At 45.3% G+C, this 16,473-nt stretch overlaps 1 protein-coding gene across 3 annotated transcripts in view; it reads right to left on the bottom strand.

Moving 5' to 3' along the window:
- Window positions 1–13,889, bottom strand: part of LOC141270717 (uncharacterized) — a 57,137-nt gene extending 43,248 nt beyond the window's left edge. For 2 of the 3 annotated variants that reach the window (XM_073680805.1, XM_073680806.1), the window contains exons 1-2: window positions 13,803–13,888; window positions 11,415–11,639 (exon numbers count right to left, since the gene is read on the bottom strand). In XM_073680805.1, coding sequence (XP_073536906.1) covers window positions 11,415–11,546 — 132 coding nt within the window. In that variant the 5' untranslated portion in view covers window positions 11,547–11,639; window positions 13,803–13,888. Of the gene's footprint in view, window positions 1–11,414; window positions 11,640–13,802 lie in introns of all 3 variants that reach the window. The other variant, XM_073680807.1, reaches the window with a different exon arrangement.
- Between the last annotated feature and the right edge of the window lie 2,584 nt (window positions 13,890–16,473).

Here is a 16,473-nt window from a genome sequence, read left to right as displayed (position 1 = left end):
AGTCCGGGACCTGTGGAAACACCAGTGAAGACGCGAAATGGCCGTCGTCCACTGATTCCCCCGCACACTGCTCACATGTCCCGCAATTTGCAATATAGGACTGGTTTTAGGAAGTTGGTGAGTGCTGCTTTTCCTTCACTTCTATGTACTTGTAAAAGTTTTCCCCTATTTATTAAACTATTTCTTTTTTTATGTACTATTTTTATTTAATCAAACATAGTAATTTTGTACCAATTCTTGTAGGTTCTTTGTATATCAGGTGTTCCATAGCCAACTATTATTTTCTGTTAAATGCTCAACATTGGTGCTTTTAATTAAAGTGGTTGTCCATTACTAGGATAACTCCTTCTCCGTTCAAGCGGTGTCGGCACTCGCGGTTCCGGGATCAGCTACAGCCCTGGCTTCCTCTTCATGTTCAGTTTGTCCGAAGGCAAGGACAGTGACACCAGAACTGATTGGGCGCCGGGCATCATGTGTCATTGCACCGCATCACTGCACCGAGTGTAGATCTCCCCTAAACACTATAGACAACAGGGGTGGACAAACAGGGTAAAATTGCTTAGCTTTAGACAAACTCCAGACAAATGCGCACACGTCCTCAAGCTCCAGAGAGGACGAAGTACTGCTCTTGCTAAAGCTTTCGCAGGTAGTAATGAATATCACCGGCACCTCCCTCTGAAACACAGCAGTTATTTATACACCCAGGCAGGGTGTTAATTAGCCAGAGGGAGGTAGCCGCTGGGTTCTAGAGACAGCCTCTAAGAAGATGTCATTTATGAAATGCTGGAATACCACCGGTGCATTGGTCAAACAAAGAGGCATAACTAGACTCTCGAAAAAGTCCTTCGGGATATTCAACGCTGTTTGTCATTCGCCCCCTTCTCTGATTCTAACCAGATTGTAGGCTCCCCTTAAATCCAATTTGGAGAATACCTTAGCTCCTACAACCTGGCTGAACAAATCAGGAATCAGAGGAAGAGGGTATGGATCACGGATGGTAATTTGATTTAATTCCTGGAAATCTAAACAGGGACGTAGATCGCCATCTTTTTTCTTCATAAAGAAAAACCCTGCCGCCACAGGCGAAGATGAGGGTCTGATATGTCCCTTCTCCAGACTTTCCGCAATGAAATCCTTCATGGCTTGTCTCTCAGGGCCAGAAATATTAAACAGTCTGGATTGCGGTAGTTTAGTTCAGGGGGTCACTTTTGGCATTCCCACCCTGCTGCTGTTTGCCTGTATGCGACGTACCCACAAGCTGGAACTCCACTTTGCATATGCTGGAGAGACTGCACGAGCAACAGCTGGCAGTAGTGGAGTTTCGGCTACAGCATGCACGGGTGAGTCGCACTGCTGAACACCACTTCATCACCAACGAATGGGCCTCCACATGGGACGTGTGTACCATGTTGCACTGTTTCAAGTACTCCACCAACATAGCCAGCGCTGATGACGCCATCATCAGCGTTATTCTCCCACTTCTATACCTGCTTGAAAAAATGCTTCAGACAATGATTGATGAGGTGGTAGCACAATTGGAAGAGGAAAGACAGAGAACATTCAAACCATTATCTGGCAAGTCGTCTACACATGGCTCGGAAGGTGGGTTCCTGTACCAACAGAGGCAAGGTACACAAATGTCGAGCCAGAGTCAGTTTTGGAGGATGGTGAGGAGGAGAAACCGGGTTCACAGCAGGGTGGCACTGAAAGAAGCTCATATGCATCACTGTAGCTTGGTTGTGAGGATACAGAGGACCCAGACTATACAACTCCAACTGAGGACAGCTTGTCGTTGCCTCTGGGCAGCCTGGCACACATGTGTCAATACTAGGGTTGAGCGAGTATGTTCTGCCCGAGTATGCTCGGGCCGAGCTCCGAGTATTTACAGCTGCTCGGTGATGAGGTTAAATCGCTCCCGTGTGCATGATTTGCAACTGTTTGACAGCTTTATTACATGTGAGGAATGTGTAAGAAATAGACATTCCTCAAATGTAATAAAACTGTCAAACAGTTGCAAATTATGCACACGGGAGCCATTCAACCATATCACCGAGCAGCTATAAATACTCGGAGCTCGGCCCAAGCGTACTCGGCGAAAGGGTTAACAGAACATAATCGCTCAACACTAACATAGTTTGTAAAGCCGAATAAAGACTTGCGTCCATCAAGTTCGACCTGTTAGTTCTGTAATTGCTAAAGTTGATCCAGAGGAGGGCAAAAACCCCAAATGATTTGGCCAATCTTCACCTGAGGAAAAACTCCCTCCCGACTCTGAAACCAGCAGTCAGAATAAATCCCTGTATCAACCTACTATTTTATTTTTAAGTATACGCTGAAATCTGCCTGGTATCTAGAAATGCATCCAGTCCCCGCTTGAACTGGTGTAGTGAATCCGACGTTACCGTCTCCTCACTCAGTGAATTCCATATTCTCACTGCTCTTACCGTAAAGAACCCCTTCCTATGCTGGTGCTGAAACCTTTTCTCTTCCAGTCTTAGTGAATGCTAAAGATATTAAATAACATTGGGCCTAGTACAGACCCCTGTGGTACCCCACTAGTGACGCTTACCCAATCTGAGTATATTCCATTTATAACCACCCTCTGCCTTCTATCCCTTAGCCAGTTTGCTACCCACTTGCAAACATTTTCCCCCAGCCCCATCATTCTCATTTTGTATACCAACCTATTATGTGGCACGCTATCGAACGCTTTTGAGAAGTCGAGATACACGACATCCACTGGTTCCCCCTGATCTACTCGAGAGCTAACCTCCTCGTAGAAGTCAATCAGGTTTGTTTGGCAGGAGCGATTCCTCATCAATCCATGTTGGTTCGGGATTAAAAGATTATTAGCATCAAGATGCTCCGTAATTGCCTCTTTAATGAAGCTTTCAAAAATTTTGCCCACAACGGACGTCAGACTCACCGGCCGATAGTTTCCGGCGTCACTTTTTGCTCCCTTTTTGAATATTGGCACTACATTCGCCTGTCGCCAATCAAGTGGTACAGACCCAGTCTCAACAGAGTCCTTAAATATAAGATATAACGGTCTGTCTATCACATTACTTAGTTCCCTTAGTACCCGTGGGTGTATGCCATCAGGTCCTGGTGATTTGTTTATTTTAATGTTACTGAGGCGTTTCTGTACCCCAGCTTGGGTTAGATTAGTCATACTTAGTGGAGGATTAAGCTTGTCACTTCTCATTTCTCCTGTTAGTTCTATTTCCTTTGTGAAAGTTGTCGAAAAAAAATTATTTAATAGATTAGCTTTATCCTCATCTTTCTCTATGATTTTGCCTTCCTCACTTTTTATCGGTCCAATATTATCCGATTTAATCCTTTCACTATTTATATACGTAAAGAACAGTTTGGGATTTGATCTACTTTCCCTAGCAATACGTTTCTCTATTTCCTCCTTCGCTATTTTTATTTGTTTTTTACAGGTTCTCGTTTTTTCCTTGTAACACATTAGTGCCTCCTTACTGTTTTCCTGTTTTAATCTCTTGAATGCCTCTTTTTTGCTATTTAACGCCCCTTTTACGTTCTTGTTCAACCATATTGGTTTCCTCTTATTTCTGGCCCTTTTATTCCCATACGGTATATACCTCTCGCACTGAGTATTCAGAATTCTTTTGAAGGTTTCCCATTTACTATTCGTATTCCTTTGATTAAGAACTTTGTCCCAGTCAATAAGTTGAAGGTTTTCTATCAGCTGATCAAACTTCGCCCTCCTAAAGTTTAATGTTTTTGTTGTTCCCTTATTGATAACCCTACTGAAGGGCATTTTGAAGTCGATAATATTATGATCACTAGTCAATACATGTTACTGTGCCTGCACAATGACCGCCAAGTTGCCCGGATCATTAAAAGTGCTGATTACTGGGTGGCCACCCTGCTAGATCCCAACTATAGGGAGAATGCACCATCTTAACTTCCATCACTGGAGCAGGATCGGAAAATGCGGGATTACAAGTGCCTGCTGGTAGACGCACTACTGACGGCGATCCCACCTGACAGCGGGGGATCAGTGGAAAAACAAGGCAGAGGAAGAGAAGGAAGTCATCAATACAGCTGGTGCACCGGCAAAACCTTGTAAGGGAGGGTTAACATGGCCCGAATGTGGAAAACCTTCATTAGCCCGCCACAACATCCGGCACCATCATTTGATACAGTCTATATTAGTAGGAGGCAGCATTTCTACAACATGTGATGGATCTGCCCCATTTAACTTCTGGGTCTCCAAATTGGACACATGGCCTGAGCTTGCCCTGAACGCCTTGGAGATGCTGGCCTGCCCTGTAGCAAGTGTACTGTAGGAACGCGTGTTTAGCGCGGTAGGAGGTGTTCTCACAGACAGGTGCATCCACCTGTCCACATCCAATGTGGGCAAGCTCACATTCAATAAAATGAACCAGGCGTGGATCCCACAGCACTTGTCTGTACTTTTGGCTGACTAGAGAAGTAGACCATCTGCAACCATCCATTGTTATATTCCACCGCAGTTTGATCGATCTATTTGCCATTCTAAATGTTTTGGGACCTCCCCAAATTTATAAAAAGAAAACAAAAACAGTATTAGCTACCTCCTCCTCTTCCACCTGCAACGCCATGTCCATCTTCACCTCCTCCTCCACTTGGACTTTACCGCCTTGTTTAAGATTATTATTTTTTAATTACTCTTTTGTTATTTCATGAATTTTTTCCTATCCATTTATTTGCAGAGCAATGGTCATACTCTCACTTCCATTTTGCTTCCTTTTGCAGCCCCCTAACCCTTACTACGACCATTTTACAGCACCAAAGTTCCCTATATTTGAAGAAACACAAATACAGTTGTGCTCAAAGTTTACATAACCCGGCAGAATTTTTGCTTTCTTGGCCTTGTTTCAGAGAATATGAATGATAACAAAAAAACTTTTTCTCCACTCATGGTTATCGGTTGGGTGAAGCCATTTATTGTCAAACTACGGTGTTTTCTCTTTTTAAATCTTAATGACAACCAAAAACATCCAAATGACCCTGATCAAAAGTTCACATACCCTGGTGATTTTTGCCTGATAACATGCACAGAATTTGACACAAATGGGTTTGAATGGCTACTAAAGGTAACATCCTCTTTTAAACCTATAACAATAGCTTCATACCATAATCTACACCAAAAAAGGAAAGAGGACTGTAACCAAGATCCACTAATATATTAAGATATATCTGGAGGACACCACTCTCAAACAAAAACAGCCAGAGATATAGCTATTAATGAGAAGAATAAATAAATTTTATTATGCATGTTATTTTATGTAATGAACAAGAAGTAAAAACGTATTGTTAGCGACTGAGGTGAGGGGCCAAGCTAGGGATGAGATGGAATAACCCAAAGGAAAAAGTGACCATTTCACCAACTGCAGAGTGATCCACACTAGATATGCCCGGATATATATTCGGACATGCACAATATAACCTGTGTCCTGCTTATAAGAGAGACACCAGAGCTATATGCATAAAGCTCAAAAGCCGCAAGGGCATTCAGAAACGATCTTTCAGAGTATGTACAAGAAATTTTAACATAGTTCAATGTGTACAGATCTGATCCTGAAAGACATTACCTTGGGACATATTAGTCAGGAGTGTGAAGGAGCTGCTGTGGATTAAAGGATAGCGCGTCTCACCTGTGACCTGTTTGCTTGTAATCAGTTTGTGTGCATAAAAGCTGAGTGAGTTTCTGGGATCCAGACAGACTCTTGCATCTTTCATCCAGCCACTGACGTTTCTGGATTGTGAGTCATGGGGAAAGCAAAAGAATTGTCAACCGAACAGATCTACGGGAAAAGGTAGTTGAACTGTATAACACAGGAAAGGAATACAAAAAGATATCCAAGGAATTGATAATGCCAGTCAGCAGCTTTCAAACGGTGATTAACAAATGGAAAATCAGGCGCTCTATAAAAACCAAACCACGGTCAGGTAGACCAACAAAAATTTGGACCGCAACTGCCAGAAAAATTGTTCGGGACGCAAAGAAAAACCCACAAATAACATCAGCTGAAATTCAGGACTCCCTAAAAACTAGCAGTGTGGCTGTTTCAAGATGCACAATAAGGAGGCACTTGAAGAGAAATGGGCTGCATGGTCGAGTCGCCAGAAGGAAGCCATTACTGCGCAAATGCCACAAAGTATCTCGCCTACAATATGCCAAACAGCACAGAGACAAGCCTCAAAACTTCTGGAACAAGGTAATGTGGAGTCATGAGACCAAAATTGAACTTTTTGGCCACAACCATAAACGTTACATTTGGAGAGAGGTCAACAAGGCCTATGATGAAAGGAACACCATTCCTACAGTAAAGCACAGAGGTGGATGGCTGATGTTTTGGGGATGTGTGAGCTACAAAGGCACAGGAAACTTGGTAAAAGTTGAAGGAAAGATGAATGCAGCACGTTATCAGCAAATACTGGAGGCAAATTTGCACTCATCAGCCCGGAAGCTGCGCATGGGAGGTGCTTGGACGTTCCAACATGACAACGATCCAAAACACAAGGCCAAGTCGACCTGTCATTGGCTACAGCAGAACAAAGTGAAGGTTCTGGAATGGCCATCTCTGTCTCCTGACCTCAATATCATTAAGCCACTCTGGGGAGATCTCAAGAGCACAGTTCATGCTAGACAGCCCAGGAATTTACAGGAACTGGAGCCTTTTTTGGCAAGAAGATTGGGCAGCTTTACCATCACAGAAAATAAAGAACCTCATCCACAACTACCACAAAAGACTTCAAGCTATCATTGATGTTAGAGCGGGCAATGCACAGTATTAATAACTGGGGTATGTGAACTTTTGATCAGGGTCATTTGGATGTTTTTGGTTGTCATTAATATTCAAAAAGAGAAAACACAGTAGTTTGACAATAAATGGCTTCACCCAATCAATAATCATGAGTGGAGAAAAAGTTTTTTTGTTATCATTCATATTCTCTGAAACAAGGCCAAGAAAGCAAAAATTCTGCCGGGGTAAGTAAACTTTTGAGTACAACTGTATATGCACAAAAAGAGTAAAGAGGTGGCATAACAAGACTGAATCCTTAATTAGATTAGATAAGTGGTGTGGTCAAGGTAAAGTATATATATTATAGAAAATCAATTAGTTTATTTTAATAGATTACCTAATCAGTGTGAATTAATATAGGGATGATGGAATAATCTATGTGTATGTATGTATGCAACTGTGTATATGCACATGGATTATGTTAATAGTTAATGAATATATAACTAACAGTTTCTATACTTATTGTAGAAATGATTTCCTGGGAATGACGCATGCATGTGCATGGCTGATAACAGAGCGATTTATGTCGAGTTGGCAAAGATGGCGCTGAGAGACAAACTCACCCCCTCCCATCAGAATTCCTAAGGCGTTACTAAGGCCAAAAGATACATGGATGAACAAATTGCAGTGTGCTGAGTTATCAGAAAAAGCAAGGAATTTTACTAATCCCACCTAGAAGGAGAATACTATTTAACCCCATGTCTACATAATAAAGTATGCCATTTTGGTGGTTCAGTCTCTGAGTGAAGTTTTTCAACCAGATTAGCAGATTTGGTTAATTAGCTTCTCTGCATGCACTCGGACATCTTTAATTTGGAAGAGAGCAGTTACCTAGTGTATGTTAAATTGGTGAAACCTCCACAACTGGTGCCGTGACTCGGATCACACTCGAGGGGAGTCTAGGTCTTGGGGTGCCCATCACCGGACAAGCTACGGACGAGCCGGGACTGCTCAAAGCGAGAGCCTGATCAACTCTCATCACTGAATACGGTAAGTCTGCAGATTTAATGAATTTGTAGTGCTTACTCGTATTTTGAGCGGTCTCTGGTGAGTTTGTGGTGTCTAGATTGGCCCTTAGGGACAGCCCCGTGCGACTGGGCGGGTCCCCACTGTGTGATTCCAAGAACTCTGGTGTGTAGTCGCTCCTGGCTAACTGCTGTTCTGCGGTTTCTGAGGTGTTTCGTCCCATTAGAACGATCTTTGTATGCAGGGGTGTACAAGTATACACTTGAGAATTTAGGAAAATTTGTTTATAATGCGGGCACGCGGGGAGTGACGTTGTTGTTGATAAGCCGTGTATTAAGACGTCATTAGAACGCGGGCGGGCAAGGCAAACCAATCCTCTATTAAGTCGTGTAATAAGTCATGGGACACGCGGGGAGTGAACTTACTGATGTCATGTATTAAGACGTTATTAGGACACGGGCACGCAGGGTTAACCAATCCTCTAGTAAGACGTGGGATACGCGGGGAGCCAACTGCATCGTTAAGCCGTATATTAAGACGTCACTAGGACGTGGGTGCGTTCAGTGCTTCATTAAGTCGTAAAAGAATCAATTCTGTGCTTGGTAGGGAGTGTAGGGACATGTTACAATTCTAATTGTGTATCAGCTGCCTGGTCTGATCATAAGACTAAGGGGACACCTGGAGCCAAAATCATGGAAAAACTAAAGACATTGTTTGTGTCGCAGGGGTCGCTTGATCAGGAGTGACAGGACCCCAAAGATATAGTGGCTAGAAGAGAAGGAAGGAAATATATAGAGAAAACCAAAAGAGTAATGTCATTGTGTGGGTTGTACCCAGGGGGTAGATTACAGTACGAGATGTTGAATGCAGCAATTTGTGAAAACTGGAAGATAATGGGTTTTTCCAAAGTGCATACATGTGGAAAAAGGTTGCGCTGAGTTTATCGAAAGAAGGGAAAAAGTATGTGCAGAAACAAACAGTTAACTAAAATATGCGAGCTACCAGATAAAGGCCACCAGATAAAGGCCGGTTACAACCGCTAGAATGGCAACAAATTATGAAGAAGAAAAAGGGCAAGCTAGAAGATAAAGGATTGTTACAAACAGCTTTGGCTTGGTATAGAACAGCAGAGAATGTCAAAAGAAGGGAGGGTGGAGGAAGAAAATACAGACAATAAGGGAAAGACGCCATGTTATGTGTATTACAAAGATACCGCTCTCCAGCCACCGCCCGATAATGGTGGATGGGGGGGATGGACCTGTACAAATTGCAGTCAGCAGAATCCTCATAATAGAGATACTTGTCTTGCATGTGGGGCACCACGTGCCAGACCTCACACTGTTCCTCCTCTCCCCACCATGCCTCCGCCACCGCCCTATAATGGCGGCGCAATGAACTGTTGGGTGTGTTCTAATTGTGGCCAGCAGAATCCATTGTCAACAGATTATTGTGTTGCATGTCACGAGCCCCATCCAGGAGGCCCACCCCTTGTTACTACCCAAGCCACTCCTAGTGCCCCAACCTCATCTGTTATACCTATGTCCGCCCAAAGTTCCAACCTTGCTACACCCATTGCATCACCTCCAACCTCTGACCAGATGTCCCTTTGGTGGCGGCCATCTTGGTGCACCCGGAATACAGGCCGCAATACACACTACACCCGGAACGTGTATGATGAATATCATCATGATCAGTGTGTGACACAACTTAGAGCTACAATCAACAATATTCTGAACTATGTTGGAACAAGGAACCTTACTTATATTGCTCTTCCAGCTATAAGTTCTGGAATGTATGGATTTCCTATGCAAGCCTGTGCCAAAGCAATAGTCCAAGCTATACGGGAGTATAAAGGATTAACTATGTTGGGGGAGATAAGACTAATCAGCAATGACTATCATAAATCTCAAATTCTCACCCGAGCTGTGGAAAGTGCCACAGCTAGATCAGACCCACTCAGCCGCCAGATGACCTCAGAAGATAACCCAAATGAACTATTTCCTGGACAAACAAGTCCACTTCCTGTTACCGGTATCTCCCTCAACATCTTCTCAGTCAGAATCTCCAGTGCCAGATCACCATAATAGATATGTGGCATTCACACCCTCGCAAGTTAATCAAGTGATTAGTCAACTACCTGACCCAGACAGACACCCTATGGCATTCTACAGAAGAATCAGACAATTTCAACAAACTTATTCAGCCTCTTGGAAAGATCTTCATGAAATCACTAGCATTAAAGCGAGAGATGCCTTCTAGCCAATAATTCAAGTAGCTCTGAATGACAGCCAAGTGACAGACAAGGAGACTTACCAATCAGGAGGAGCTTTTTGTCAACAACTTCAGCAATGGGCCAAGGAGCGGCTCACAGACTCATCTACCAGTGTATTGGGACTGTACTCAAGAATCACGGGAGAATGTCAAAAAATTTTACACCAGAATCTATACTCTGTTCAAGGATCATGGGTTCAACGAAGGTCAGAGGATCCAACAGAATCTGCTAGTCACTTCATTTGTTAGGGGACTCAGAGAGGAAATCTTAGCAAAGCTTACAGACTCCAGACCAGTATATGTGGACGTGCCCCCGCAAAAGGTACTCCTCATTGCTAAAGCTATAGAGAAACAATTGAATGCTGTACCAAGGCCTGCTCCAGAGCCTACTCCAGTACCTGCACTGACTCCTGTTCCTGCTCCAGCTGCTCTAGCAGTCTATCAACCTGCAGATAATCAACAAGAACAGTTGCCATATCCCCCAGGATACCCACAAGTACTATACCGCTCACCCCCACGATGGATGGGTCCTCAACAAATGTACAGAGAACAGAGTTTAAGACTAAGGGAACCATTGTAACCAACCAGGTCATTTCAGAAGAGAATGTCCAGAGAATAGAGGGGATCCTTTCTATGGCTCGATGCCACTCTCCTACAACCCACAATTTGAAAGAAGAGATTCTTCATGCTACCAAGGGAATCCATGGTACTCCTGCCAAGAGTATTGGAAGCAATCACAGCAGCCACCACAGAGAGAGTATGAGACAATGCCAAGAGAACATGTGCAGAATTACAGAGACCGGCCACCGCAACAGATGTACCAAAATAACAGGGACCCACCACGCCGGTTTGCGGGGGAAGACCAGAATTACCCCACATAGGACAGTGGCAAACCCGTGCTCACCTTGACCCCAGCTGAAAACGTCCCCACTAAATCTGGACTGATTTCTACTGTCAAAATTGAAGTAGAGGGCAGAACTTTACCTTTTCTAGTAGACACGGATGCAGCCAGATCAGTTATACGGTCAAGAGATTTACCCTATGAATCGCTTATATCTGATGATTTCCTTTCATGTGTGGGAGTGGATGGAAAACAACACACATTTCCATTGCCTATTGGGAAAGAACAGAAGCTGCTGGCCAGATTGCTCATTTCAGACACCTGCCGGCTTAATTTGTTGGGAGCAGATCTACTCCAGAAGTTAAATGCTCAGCTATGATATGATGAGAATGGAATGCATCTAGTTGTCTCTACTCCGTTATCATTAGAGGAACAAACAAAGGTACATGCCCTCCCATTGTGTGTCATCCAATTTGCAACAACAGCCATATCACAGCATTATCTTGACGGCATACCACCTGAACTCTGGTCTCAAGGTCCTGATGATATAGGCCGGCTGCCTGTCCCACCAGTCCAAGTTTTCCCGAAAGAAGGTGCACGGTTTCCCAGACTCCCACACAGCCCACTGAAAGCAGCCCAGGACGCGTCATTAGATGCCCAGATCCAAGAATTACTCAAGAAAGGAGCATTAATTCCCTGTGTTTCTCCTGCTAATACTCCATAGTTTCCAGTGAAGAAGAAAACTGCAAGAGGAGAACCGGATAAATTCAGGATGGTGCAAGATCTGAGAGCTGTGAATGTAGTTACAATCCTGGAGACCCCAGTGGTGCCAAATCCATATACATTACTCAGTGAAATTCCCCCTGAGGCAATACATTCTACAGTAATCGACTTGGCAAACGCCTTCTTCAGTGAGCCTCTGCATCCAGACTGTCAGTATCTTTTTGCTTTTACACACAGAGGAGTACAGTACACCTGGACCGTTATGCCACAAGGAGCTCAGAACTCCCCTCATCACTTCACACTGGCCTTAACTACCTTTCTCCAACCCTGGAAGAGTGAGAACCCTGAAGTCACATTGATACAATATGTCCAAAGGTTCAGCTATTCTTTGCTCCAATTTCTGGCCACCATCGGATGCAAAGTTACTCTGCGAAAGCTACAATGGTGTTGCACCAAAGTTGTGTTTTTGAGTTATTGCATATCCCAAGGTACCAAGCATCTCACTGAAGAGCAGAAAACTGCCATCCGTGACATCCCGTACCCGAAAACTGTCAAACAACTCCAAGCTTTCCTGGGAATGGTCACATACTGCAGGCAGTGGATCGCTAACGCGTCAGAACAGAAAGAGGGTTGAGCCTCTATCACACAGTCCCTGCTCCCTCATTACCGGTCCCCAGTGCAGAGTCCCGGTGCTTCCTCCAGGACTGAGTCCTGTCCCCTCTATCACACAGTCCCTGCTCCCTCATTACCGGTCACCAGTGCAGAGTCCCGGCGCTTCTCACAGGACTGAGTCCTGTCCCCTCTATCACACAGTCCCTGCTCCCTCATTACCGGTCCCCAGTGCAGAGTCCCGATGCTTCCCCCAGGACTGAGTCCTGTCCCCTCTATCACACAGTCCCTGCTCCCTCATTACCGGTCCCCAGTGCAGAGTCCCGGTGCTTCCTCCAGGACTGAGTCCTGTCCCCTCTATCACACAGTCCCTGCTCCCTCATTACCGGTCCCCAGTGTAGAGTCCCGGTGCTTCCTCCAGGACTGAGTCCTGTCCCCTCTATCACACAGTCCCTGCTCCCTCATTACCGGTCCCCAGTGCAGAGTCCCGGTGCTTCCTCCAGGACTGAGTCCTGTCCCCTCTATCACACAGTCCCTGCTCCCTCATTACCGGTCCCCAGTGCAGAGTCCCGGTGCTTCCCCCAGGACTGAGTCCTGTCCCCTCTATCACACAGTCCCTGCTCCCTCATTACCGGTCCCCAGTGCAGAGTCCCGGTGTTTCCTCCAGGACTGAGTCCTGTCCCCTCTATCACACAGTTCCTGCTCCCTCATTACCGGTCCCCAGTGTAGAGTCCCGATGCTTCCCCCAGGACTGAGTCCTGTCCCCTCTATCACACAGTCCCTGCTTCCTCATTACTGGTCCCCAGTGTAGAGTCCCGGTGCTTCCTCCAGGACTGAGTCCTGTCCCCTCTATCACACAGTCCCTGCTCCCTCATTACCAGTCCCCAGTGTAGAGTCCCGGTGCTTCCTCCAGGACTGAGTCCTGTCCCCTCTATCACACAGTTCCTGCTCCCTCATTACCGGTCCCCAGTGTAGAGTCCCGATGCTTCCCCCAGGACTGAGTCCTGTCCTCTCTATCACACAGTCCCTGCTCCCTCATTACCGGTCCCCAGTGCAGAGTCCCGGTGCTTCCCCCAGGACTGAGTCCTGTCCCCTCTATCACACAGTCCCTGCTCCCTCATTACCGGTCCCCAGTGTAGAGTACCGGTGCTTCCCCCAGGACTGAGTCCTGTCCCCTCTATCACACAGTCCCTGCTCCCTTATTACCGTTCCCCAGTGCAGAGTCCCGGTGCTTCCCCCAGGACTGAGTCCTGTCCCCTCTATCACACAGTCCCTGCTCCCTCATTACCGGTCCCCAGTGTAGAGTCCCGGTGCTTCCCCCAGGACTGAGTCCTGTCCCCTCTATCACACAGTTCCTGCTTCCTCATTACCGGTCCCCAGTGCAGAGTCCCGGTGCTTCCCCCAGGACTGAGTCCTGTCCCCTCTATCACACAGTCCCTGCTCCCTCATTACCGGTCCCCAGTGTAGAGTCCCGGTGCTTCCCCCAGAACTGAGTCCTGTCCCCTCTATCACACAGTCCCTGCTCCCTCATTACCGGTCCCCAGTGTAGACTTCTCCTCAGCTTCAGCTCTTACCTGTGGCCGCTTCCTACACAGAAAACCCTTTACTTCCTACAAGCCCCATCCTGCTCCTCCCCCCATGTGACTGATCACATGACTGTGACATCATCACAGGTCCTGGAAGCAGAAATGCAAAGGTTCACAGAATAGAAAGAGGGTTGAGCCTAGAATGTATGGGCTCCTGTCAGGTATATATTATTGGGGGCAGGAGAATCTATGGGCTCCTGTCAGGTATATATTATTGGAGGCAACAGAATGTATGGGCTCCTGTCAGGTATATATTATTGGAGGCAACAGAATGTATGGGCTCCTGTCAGGTATATATTATTGGAGGCAGGAGAATGTATGGGCTCCTGTCAGGTATATATTATTGGAGGTAGGATAATGTATGGGCTCCTGTCAGGTATATATTATTGGAGGTAGGATAATGTATGGGCCCCTGTCAGGTATATATTATTGGAGGCAGCAGAATCTATGGGCTCCTCTCAGGTATATATTATTGGAGGTAGGAGAATATATGGGCTCCTGTCAGGTATATATTATTGGAGGCAGCAGAATCTATGGGCTCCTCTCAGGTATATATTATTGGAGGTAGGAGAATCTATGGGCTCCTGTCAGGTATATATTATTGGAGGCAGCAGAATCTATGGGCTCCTGTCAGGTATATATTATTGGAGGCAGCAGAATCTATGGGCTCCTGTCAGGTATATATTATTGGAGGCAGCAGAATCTATGGGCTCCTGTCAGGTATATATTATTGGAGGCAGCAGAATCTATGGGCTCCTGTCAGGTATATATTATTGGAGGCAGCAGAATCTATGGGCTCCTGTCAGGTATATATTATTGGAGACAGCAGAATCTATGGGCTCCTGTCAGGTATATATTATTGGAGGCAGGAGAATGTATGGGCTCCTGTCAGCTATATATTATTGGAGGCAGCAGACTGTATGGGCTCCTGTCAGGTATATATTATTGGAGGCAGCAGAATGTATGGGCTCCTGTCAGGTATATATTATTGGAGGCAGCAGAATGTATGGGCTCCTGTCAGGTATATATTATTGGAGGCAGGAGAATGTATGGGCTCCTGTCAGGTATATATTATTCGAGGCAGGAGAATGTATGGGCTCCTGTCAGGTATATATTATTGGAGGCAGCAGAATCTATGGGCTCCTGTCAGGTATATATTATTGGAGGCAGCAGAATCTATGGGCTCCTGTCAGGTATATATTACTGGAGCCAGGAGAATATATGGGTTCCTGTCAGGTATATATTATTGGAGGCAGGAGAATGTATGGGCTCCTGTCAGGTATATATTATTGGAGACAGGAGAATCTATGGGCTCCTGTCAGGTATATATTATTGGAGGCAGCAGAATGTATGGGCTCCTGTCAGGTATATATTATTAGAGGCAGGAGAATGTATGGGCTCCTGTCAGGTATATATTATTGGAGGCAGGAGAATGTATGGGCTCCTGTCAGGTATATATTATTGGAGGCAGCAGAATCTATGGGTTCCTGTCAGGTATATATTATTGGAGACAGCAGAATGTATGGGCTCCTGTCAGGTATATATTATTGGAGGCAGCAGAATGTATGGGCTCCTGTCAGGTATATATTATTGGAGGTAGGAGAATGTATGGGCTCCTGTCAGGTATATATTATTGGAGGCAAGTGAATGTATGGGCTCCTGTCAGGTATATATTATTGGAGGTAGGATAATGTATGGGCCCCTGTCAGGTATATATTATTGGAGGCAGCAGAATCTATGGGCTCCTCTCAGGTATATATTATTGGAGGTAGGAGAATATATGGGCTCCTGTCAGGTATATATTATTGGAGGCAGCAGAATCTATGGGCTCCTCTCAGGTATATATTATTGGAGGTAGGAGAATCTATGGGCTCCTGTCAGGTATATATTATTGGAGGCAGCAGAATCTATGGGCTCCTGTCAGGTATATATTATTGGAGGCAGCAGAATCTATGGGCTCCTGTCAGGTATATATTATTGGAGGCAGCAGAATCTATGGGCTCCTGTCAGGTATATATTATTGGAGGCAGCAGAATCTATGGGCTCCTGTCAGGTATATATTATTGGAGGCAGCAGAATCTATGGGCTCCTGTCAGGTATATATTATTGGAGACAGCAGAATCTATGGGCTCCTGTCAGGTATATATTATTGGAGGCAGGAGAATGTATGGGCTCCTGTCAGCTATATATTATTGGAGGCAGCAGACTGTATGGGCTCCTGTCAGGTATATATTATTGGAGGCAGCAGAATGTATGGGCTCCTGTCAGGTATATATTATTGGAGGCAGCAGAATGTATGGGCTCCTGTCAGGTATATATTATTGGAGGCAGGAGAATGTATGGGCTCCTGTCAGGTATATATTATTGGAGGCAGGAGAATGTATGGGCTCCTGTCAGGTATATATTATTGGAGGCAGCAGAATCTATGGGTTCCTGTCAGGTATATATTATTGGAGACAGCAGAATGTATGGGCTCCTGTCAGGTATATATTATTGGAGGCAGCAGAATGTATGGGCTCCTGTCAGGTATATATTATTGGAGGCAAGTGAATGTATGGGCTCCTGTCAGGTATATATTATTGGAGGCAGGAGAATGTATGGGCTCCTGTCAGGTATATATTATTGGAGGCAGCAGAATGTATGGGCTCCTGTCAGGTAT

Source organism: Phyllobates terribilis, unplaced genomic scaffold (genome assembly GCF_046119375.1).
Source record: "Phyllobates terribilis strain yellow unplaced genomic scaffold, ASM4611937v1 Scaffold_5__5_contigs__length_657084704, whole genome shotgun sequence".
NCBI classification, from domain to species: Eukaryota; Metazoa; Chordata; class Amphibia; order Anura; family Dendrobatidae; genus Phyllobates; species Phyllobates terribilis.
The sequence above is the reverse complement of the archived record's forward strand: the minus strand, read 5'-3'. Positions and strand labels throughout refer to the sequence as shown.